Source organism: Abrus precatorius, unplaced genomic scaffold (assembly GCF_003935025.1).
Source record: "Abrus precatorius isolate BTA unplaced genomic scaffold, Abrus_2018 Scaffold9, whole genome shotgun sequence".
Taxonomy (NCBI): Eukaryota; Viridiplantae; Streptophyta; class Magnoliopsida; order Fabales; family Fabaceae; genus Abrus; species Abrus precatorius.
Window position 1 is genome coordinate 31,647,692 of NW_020874439.1, and position 9,209 is coordinate 31,656,900.

The window sequence follows — 9,209 nt, forward strand, 5'->3', positions numbered from 1 at the left end:
TGAATTTGAGTAATTATTAATAATAAATATTAAAAAAATAATGTAAGTAATACTCTCTAACGTAAAGTACTCTTTGTTATTAAAAACTACAGATCATATAAATTTTAACTAATAAATTTTAATAAATTTTTTAGCTGGACTTGAAAAAAATATTAATAACACATTATTTAAATATATTTTGAATTATTTACTAAAATTTTAGCCATGTTATTAACGCTAATCAGGACAGATGATGGGATTAACGAGGTAAAGGAATGCAGTCCTTAGGAACGGTAGAGATAAACGACGGGAAAATCCGGAGAGAGTGGTGTAGGAGGGTAATGGTCCTAAACGAAGCTCGCCATTCCCTCTGAACTCCGTCTCATGGCTCACCCTCCACTCAGCAACTCGCTCTCTCTCCTTCCCAATCCCAAACTCGTTCCTCTATGTGCATGCACGTGCCGTCCCTTCTCTTCACAATCCCTAATTCTCCATCGCCATCATCACCACCACAATCCTTCACTCTCGCTACTCTTCACCAAACCCAAACCGCTCCTACGCTTCACGCACCGAACCCTCATCCTCGCTGCCGTTGGCCAGGCCGAACCGGAACGGCTCCCTCAACCCAATGCCCCAAAGGTACTTGCTTCGGAGGAATTCAATGTTGAGCTTTGATTCCTTTTATTTGGCTGTGTTGTGTATAGTTACGCGTTTATTAGGTCAATAGCGTGGTGAATTTAGGGTTCTACTAAACATTTAGTGCTTGTTGATGCTTGGTTTAAGGTTTAGTTGAACTGATTTTAATTTAATTTTTAGTCGTACATAAATTTATTTGAAACATATATTTTTATTGGAGTGTGTAGTTTTTATTAAAAAGTCGATGGTTAATTTTGTTACTTTAATTTAGAATATACAATTTCGTCGTCCCTGGAAAGATGATACTTGAGTTCCGAACCAATTTGTGATAATAGAAACGTTAACCTTTCTTTTATTTTTCAGAAAATTGCAAGTTAAAATTTATGCGATTTTGTTATGAGTAATTAATGTTAATTTTTTTCACTGAGAAGGATAAAGTTCCGTGTGCTGCAATCACGTGGTGTGTTTCAATTTTGTGTGCGAGAAGAATGTAGTAGGAAGCGTGAATTTTTCATTTTGTTCCTTGTAAAGTGATGAATTTTGAAGTTGGTTGAATTTTGATTGAATGGTAGAAACTTTCTGAAGCTTTTATTATTTAGAATATTTGAATTAACCCGTGAGAAATTATGGTAGGGATGTGCCATTGCAGTTGCATTTTTAACTTTCTGAGGAGTTGATGGAAGTTATAATTTGCTCTTGTAGGAGGATTTGCTTGTGAAATCTCAACATCAAGTTAGCCAGTTAAGGAACAGAATTGTTTTTGGACTTGGAATTGGGATTTCTGTGGGTGGTGTTGTTTTGACCGGAGGATGGGTTTTCACAACTGCCCTGGCTGCTGCTGTCTTTACTGGGGCACGTGAATATTTTGAATTGGTTCGGAGTCGTGGAATTACTGCAGGAATGACGCCACCTCCACGCTATGTGTCACGAGTCTGCTCTGTCATTTGTGCCTTATTGCCATTGTTTGTCATGTAAGATTGGTTAGTGTGCCATAATCTTCCATGTGCACTTGCATCTGGTAATCTCTAGGATTAGTATTTTGCATGGCATCATGTATATTTAACAAGGAAATTTAGTGATATTTGTTTTATGTGTTGAATGCAATTTGTTCTCCAGATTTTGTTGCCATACCTATTAAAACTGAATACTTGTCAGTTAACGCCTGATTTCTTTCGTAATCTTTGAAGGACATGCTTTAGATTATAGTGAGAAATGAGAATGAATAAAACATGATAGAGGGAAGGATAACCCCAAGTAATCTAGCATTGCCCTTGTATGCTGTTTTACTTTCTTGTTTCACTGGATAAAAAATCCAATGAGGACAAAGTAGTAAGGAATTGTCCTGTATAATAACATATATTTTGGCTGCACATCTAGATCTGCAATTTTTCTACATTAGGCATTTATATTTATTATAGTAGTCAATAACATTCTACAGGGCAAGAAGGATTTTAGTGCAAGAAGAATATTTGATTATCATTGGTGGGGAAGAAGATTTTAATACATTCCATGAAGGACATGTAACACATACATTACAAAATTCTGTCATCTCTAACAGCATGTGTTATAATGAGGAAATAGGGAAACTAGTTCTAAAGGATAATCTAAGATATGATTAAAACAAAAATAGATATTTCATATATTCAAATAGAGAAAACCTTTTCAATTAGAGAAGACTTGTGTACAAAACAACAACAACAACTAAGCCTTAGGTGAGATCAACTACATGGATCGCAGGACGTTATTGAACTCTTGTGTGAAAAGCATCTAAAACATATTTATTTATATTGATAGGCCCTTAATTCATAAAGAAGGCCCAAATGCATTTTTGTCCAAGAATTTCTCTAAGCCCCTAATTTGTAAAGTATACAAGAGAAAGAAAAAGAAAGGGGAGGTTAGTAGTGGCCAGGTGGCATAGTAGAGTTGGGGTGTAGGGAGAATTCTGTTATAAGAGAAGTGATGAGGAGAGAGAAAGGGGAAGAAGAATCTTGTTTTGTTGGGAGAGACATTTGTATGTTCTGGGAGGAGCATAGCTCTGGACAGGGAATTACTCAAATTCTCTGGTTTATTGTCTTTATTTCCATAATTAATATATACCTCATTTTCTTTCTATCTCAATACCAATTTTCATTCCTTTTCTTTTTTTGTTACTCTTATGTTTTGCTGTCTATGGATTCCTAACATATATGTGCATAACTTCTAGTATGGAAGGTTGATAAATGTTTCTTGCTGACTGATTTGTGATTCATGCCAGGTATCGTGGTCATATTGATGTTTCTGTGACTTCTGCTGCTTTTGTTTTGGCCACGACATTATTCTTACAAAGAGGAGGTCCCCGTTTTGCACAGCTAAGTAGTGCTATATTTGGGTTAGTTTATTGTGGATATCTTCCCTGCTTCTGGGTTAAGCTTCGATGTGGTTTAGCAGCTCCAGCCTTGAACACAAGTAATTGACTATTGTTTAATTCCTCTCTCAATTTTAGTTGGACCAATTGTGGGGATGGGGAGGGTCAGATCTATACTTTCATAATCAGTTAAAAAATACAGAAGTCACCAGTTCTATACTCAATTGCTAGTTGTATCTCTTTGTAGTCTAGTTGTTTGTTGCGGCAAAACCTTAGTTTTACTATATTTTTCACAAAACTGTTATTACTACTTAATATTCTATCTGTAGTATCTTCAATTACATTTCTACTACACAATATTCTGATTGTTATATCTCAAGTCTCAACTGCTTCATTTTTAGTAGGGTTTTCAATTTTTTCTCTCAATAATGTTATGCCACTGTATTGCTAGCTAACTTTATTGATGTGTGGAAACAGGAGTAATTCTCGTCTGGATATTGAATGTAGAGATTTTATTTCTCTCTAACTTGGTTTGGCATATTGCTAGTACCATATGTTGAAGGTCCATTAAACATGAGCAGTATAGTTTATTACTGTACTCTTCACCTTTGAAACAAGGAATCAAGTGTGCTTGTAACTTTTGTATCATTCCAAAAATTATTTGTGAATCCAAATGCAATCTTGTTCCATAAAAGTAGTTTTGTGGAATTTAAATATTTTGGTTGAAATGTGTCATGGCTGAAAGTAAACTCAACTTTAATAGTTTAGGACTATGAACCAAAGGGACCATGGCAGCTAGTCTGGTACTTTTTCCTCCTTGTATATGATTAAGTGCTTGGATTTCTCTTGTTCAGAAACTTCTTTGGTTATATGATAAGAACCACACCATAAAAGCTAGTTGTTGTAATGTAATCGGAAAGCCCAAGGCCTTATAAATCCTACACCAAAATTTCATACTTCTGATGTGGGAGTCAAGTCCCATACTTTTAAATTGGATCTTAACATTATATATTCCAGTCATTTTGGTTGTGTGTGGTCTACTGCGATGTGAGGTTGCATTCAAATTTAACTTGCTATAGTAGCAGCTCTGATGTACAACAATGAGTTAAATGCCATGTTTTAACACTATGGAGGAAGCTTATATCCATTGGTCAATTTTCTGTGTTATTTATTACAGCACTGGCATCAAATCCTTTAGATAGAATTTATCTTATGAAAGATAACTTCTGCAAATAGTATCATTATTTTGAATTCCCTATTTTCTACATGGCTTGAATTAGGGCCTCTATGTCTTAATAGAATATTATTTTGTAGAAATAGGAGCAAAATGGCCTGTGCTTCTTGGTGGCCCATCTCATTGGACAGTTGGTCTTGTGGCAACTTTGATTACCATAAGCAGCATAATTGCAGCTGATACATTTGCTTTTCTTGGTGGCAAGGTATACAGGTTTATTGGTGTCCAACTTATATGTTTTCTCCTCAAATTTGTCACTTGTTCAGTTTGGTGATTCCCAAAATTGTCCTGCCATTCTTCTGAGCCTGCCTGATTCCTAAGATTTTACTTATGAAATTTCATATATAATATTGGTAGTGTTCAAAGTTTCTTATAATATTTAGTATAAGATAAATTGCTTTTAATGAGATATCCTGGTCCTGCAACAATCAACCAAGAGCATGTCATTGGAACTGTGTGTTGACCTTATTATGTTGGAAAACAAAATAATTAATACTACATATATGCATATGCCTAATTTTGTTTACTGTCTTGGTTTTAAGTCCAAATAACCGAGTATCATCAATGTTCTGTAATGTGCTCGTTGCCTATTTATTATTTGTTTGTTTGTTTGTTATTGTTATGTAAGTATTCTATCATTGCTGTTGCTGTTGTATTTTTTAAGTCAAAAGTTGGTGTCTAATTGATTATTATGAATTTTTCATGACAAATTATGAGGCTTTCTCTTGGTTTTCATATTCAGACAGTTTATTTCTTCTCTCTTCCAAAACCCTTAAGTTGGTCTTCTATTATGATTTTCTTTTACCTTCATGCAGGCATTTGGTAGAACACCACTTACCAGTATAAGTCCAAAGAAGACATGGGAGGGTACTATTATAGGCTTTTGTGGGTGTATAGTTACTACTGTTGTGCTGTCAAAAATTTTTAGCTGGCCTATATCATTATCAAGGTACACTACCTGTCGTTGAAGTTAATGTGAGTGTGTGACTCATTTCAATTATTTTGTATCTGTTTTACTTGTTTGTTGATAAAATTTTTTGGTTGAACTTTGCATAGTATTTAAGAATTACATTATTTTGGTGAGATTATTTTATTAGTAGCAACCATCATCTGTACTGTAGAAATTGTGCAAAAGCCAACTTATGCAATGTTCACCTTCTTTTGGGGAAAACCATGTGCAATGTTCAATGGATGCAGTCAGTAGTAGTACCATGATGGAGATTCTTGGCATTAGCGTATTGTCAATCATATTGTAATTGTTAATCACCCTGCTATCTCAAATATTAGATATCTTCCTCTGTTGACCTGGTTTTTCATTTCACTCCATTATATAGTGTATATATATAATTATTTATACAGCTTATAGGTTTGCTCATGCGTTATTTCATTTGCGTCACTTATTTAAGAAATAAAACATGAATATCATCAAATATTTTTGCCCCTTACAACGTTACTCATCTTTTGTTAATGAGTGTAAATATACTTCATTCTAGTATAAGACATACATTTAGCATGCAACTTTTTATCCTGTGAACAGTTATTGACACTTGTGGTAATTTGTGGTCTTTACTTGGGTTTTGTCAGCGCAATAGCTCTTGGTGTTCTGAATTTCGTTGGGTCTGTTTTTGGTGATCTCACTGAATCAATGATTAAACGTGACGCGGGGGTGAAAGACTCTGGCTCACTGATACCTGGTCATGGTAATGCCTCTTAACTGGATAATATTTCTGTAACAGATGCTTTATTTATTTATTTTACTGAAGAGTGAAGAAACAGTAATATTAATAAGTAGTAACAGGGCATATGGTTGAAAAATGTCTAATGATGTCATCTCCCCTCTAAAGATGAACACCTTCAAATTACACCTCATTTTGTTCTCCGTTAGAAAGTACTTTAAAAGTAACACATTTTACTAACTCCATTTAATGCAGGTGGAATACTAGACAGAGTGGACAGTTATGTGTTTACGGGCGCTCTCGCATACAACTTCGTCAAAACATTTTTACCGCTGTATGGAGTATGACATGAAATAGTGGTCAGTGTTTCTTCAAGTTAGTTTAAATTTCATTCACTTATAGTTGAAAACTATATATTATCAGTAAATAAAAAGTACCACAATCTTTATTAGACTAATCAAGGTATTTTTATCAGCAGTAAATTTTTGAAAGATAGGTGGTATCTTCATGGTATGTTCACTGACAATGTTGGCATGTTATCAACCGCGAATTGAATTTAAAATTTGGTAGAAACGCCTGGATAGTTTTCGTGGGATCAAAAGACAGGATAACGTGTAAATAAATTTGGATATGCTTGCTGGTGGGAAAGAGATTTTTTCTAATGATCACCAGAAAACGAGAAGCAGGAATTTTCTTATCATCCCATGCCAAGTTAACCATAGTTTATACTTTATGTTGCTTCTTTTCCAAATTCACATGAGGTCACGGCTATGAGGACGAAACATGGTTAGCATTGGTTGTGTATTGTGACTTGTAAATAGCCACAATTGACTTTGAAAGAAAATGAACAATTGCAGTTACTCCAATTCTTTTGATATCTCGTAGATCAATATACCAAGGATATTGTAGAACAATCGTTAAGAATAATTTGTTTCTAGTAAATTTTTGTTATTTATCATTGATATTGTCTTATTGTATTTTGACGAATTTTTTTATATGATTAAAGGCATTAGGATTAGGAACGTATAGGAGATCTGAATCCCATTTTCAGGTTTGTCAAAAAGAAAAGAAAAGAAAAAGTAAAATGGACAAAAAAGATTTGTCACAATAATTAAACTAAATCAAAATCATGTGTGTGAGAATATAAAATAAAATTTTCAGCATACACAAGTTTGGCGTGGAAATGGCTACATTTGGATCAAGTAAACAATTCTGAACCCACAAAAAGTCCATGTGCTAATGGAGTGAACTCTCAAGATTATGATCATTACATTCAGATCTCAGTTTCCCTTTACTTCACTAAATGAATCAACTGTGCAGTCTGACAGAAGCCTGCAACAGAAAACTGAAGCCTCACCTCAATATTTGGGCTCTGCTTATATATATAAGAGGGAACAAACCCAGCTTGTCAACAACCTGAGTCTGCATCTTCCAAATTACTCCAAAGTACACCCATGAAGAATTCATTTGGCTTTTAGAGGGGTAATCGGATATTTAGTTAGATGTGTTACCAGGCTTGTTGCTGAAACATGTAGGCTTAAGAGCAGCTTGCTGTCAAACAATGCAAAAATAATTGTGCTACTCATGAATATGAAAGGTTCGGTCTAGTTCCTCACAGCTTCAAACCTAAGGCAAGTAATAGGCATCATAGAATCATAATATTATTAATAATATCAACCCATATTAATAGAAGAGATAAATGCATTTCAAGAACCATATTTTTTTCCTTCAGATGACAAAAGAACATAAATTGAATTTCCAACTCATTTTGTTATTAAGAGATTCTTGCTTCTAGGAGGTTCACCATGTCAGTTGTGCACCAGACCAATGACATGCACTTGGACCCGGAAGACGCAACTTTATGTCAGCATTGGCCGTCTACTGAACTGAAGGTTCAATCAAGCACTGAGATCAGGAAAAAAAAAAACACATTATGAAATTAATTAATAAGGTGTGGGAGAAGTATGCATATACACGCACGATTTTTTTAATGTGTATCTTATAAAAATAAAAAAATAATAAAATTTCATTTAAAATTATATTAAATTTAGATATATAATATAACTTTCAATAAAAAAAAAATTATTGTTTATGGTTTTTTATTATGAGTAGCTACACAAGGGCCCAATGGCATTGAATGAGTGAGATGAATGGTGATGGCTGAGGCCGAAGGATGCGCAGAGCCGCTCAAATCTCAATGCGTCATATTGCATAATCGTTTTCTGAATTCATTAAAGAAAAATGTTAACATAATGTTATTATATTAAAAATAATAATTATTATATTAAAATATAAAAAGAGTAATAAATAGTAAGAGTATTTTTAATAAAAAATTATTATTTTAAAACATTTAAAATTAATTTAAAAGTTCAAAATGAACAAAATCGTTAATTCAATAATTTACATTTTTTTTTCATAGCTTATGTACACATTTATTTATTTATTTAATGAGTTTTAAATATAATTGAGACGGTCATAGACCCTCGTATTTTGATTATTTTAAATGGCCATAGTTGTATTGGGCTTCCGTAAGATTTACGTAATATCTGAATGTATCTTTGAGGAAATACGTAAGTCATTGTCGTCTAGGTAATTACCGTTTCCTTTATTTGGATCTTCTTAAGTTAACATTATTAATTAAAAAATATTAATATACTCTTTATTTTTATTTTGTAATCAAGATTTTAATATTTAATTATCACATTTGACATCTAATTAATTTAATTCAAATCAAATAAAATGACTGAGTGACAAAAGCTTTTCTTATCAAATTTTAACTTAATTATATCTGTATAGACTTAGTTAAATAAACATATATCAAATGGTTTTAATTTTTAATGTAATAAATACTTTCTTATTAAATATTTTATCTTTATTTTTAATTAATATTTTTAACACACTTGTTATTTATCTATTATTCATTATTGTCCCAATTCGGTACCTAATATTCACACACTCATCCAAAAAAAATAAAAAACAAAAGAAAGGAAAAATACATAATAAAAATAATTATGCTACCACCTATGGTTATGAATGCTTCAACATTCAAATACTATTAACTGGACTTATCTTTCCATTTTTCAAATTGTGTTGAAAGTATCACCAATATTTAATCTTGAATTAGTAATTTCTTAGATAATTATTTGAATAAGTAAACAAAAGAATATCAAGCTAAATATTAATTGACATATCAATACCTCGTGATATGTTAGTACATAGAGCATATTAATTGGTTTTCATGTGCAAACATATTTGAGTGGTTCAAAATAGGTTATTATTATTTTTTCCATTTACAAAATCATACTTATTCTAAATTATATTCTTATCTAAATTAATGTTG

General features: G+C 32.7%; 1 protein-coding gene across 3 annotated transcripts; it reads left to right on the top strand.

Annotated features, from left to right (window-relative positions):
• The first annotated feature begins 240 nt into the window (after positions 1 to 240).
• On the top strand, positions 241 to 6,828 carry LOC113849203 (phosphatidate cytidylyltransferase 4, chloroplastic-like). Of its 3 annotated transcripts, none has more exons than XM_027478925.1 (8): positions 241 to 618; positions 1,318 to 1,586; positions 2,870 to 3,060; positions 4,274 to 4,398; positions 5,009 to 5,142; positions 5,778 to 5,893; positions 6,125 to 6,228; positions 6,345 to 6,823. In XM_027478925.1, exons 1-7 carry the CDS (start codon positions 364 to 366, stop codon positions 6,214 to 6,216), a joined length of 1,182 nt encoding a protein of 393 aa, XP_027334726.1. In that variant the 5' UTR covers positions 241 to 363; the 3' UTR covers positions 6,217 to 6,228; positions 6,345 to 6,823. The 3 variants fall into 3 exon arrangements, with proteins under 3 accessions (XP_027334726.1, XP_027334724.1, XP_027334725.1); XM_027478923.1 differs by having other exon boundaries at positions 247 to 618; positions 6,348 to 6,828; XM_027478924.1 differs by having other exon boundaries at positions 274 to 618; positions 6,440 to 6,802.
• Positions 6,829 to 9,209: the final 2,381 nt, after the last annotated feature.

What these genes read in the sequence shown, in the direction of transcription:
- LOC113849203 (XM_027478925.1), top strand. Translation starts at nt 364, where the DNA reads ATGGCTCACCCTCCACTCAGCAACTCGCTCTCTCTCCTTCCCAATCCC. An exon ending in TTATTGCCATTGTTTGTCAT is followed by an intron (nt 1,587 to 2,869) that starts GTAAGATTGGTT and finishes GATTCATGCCAG; the next exon opens with GTATCGTGGTCATATTGATG. An exon ending in TTGCTTTTCTTGGTGGCAAG is followed by an intron (nt 4,399 to 5,008) that starts GTATACAGGTTT and finishes ACCTTCATGCAG; the next exon opens with GCATTTGGTAGAACACCACT.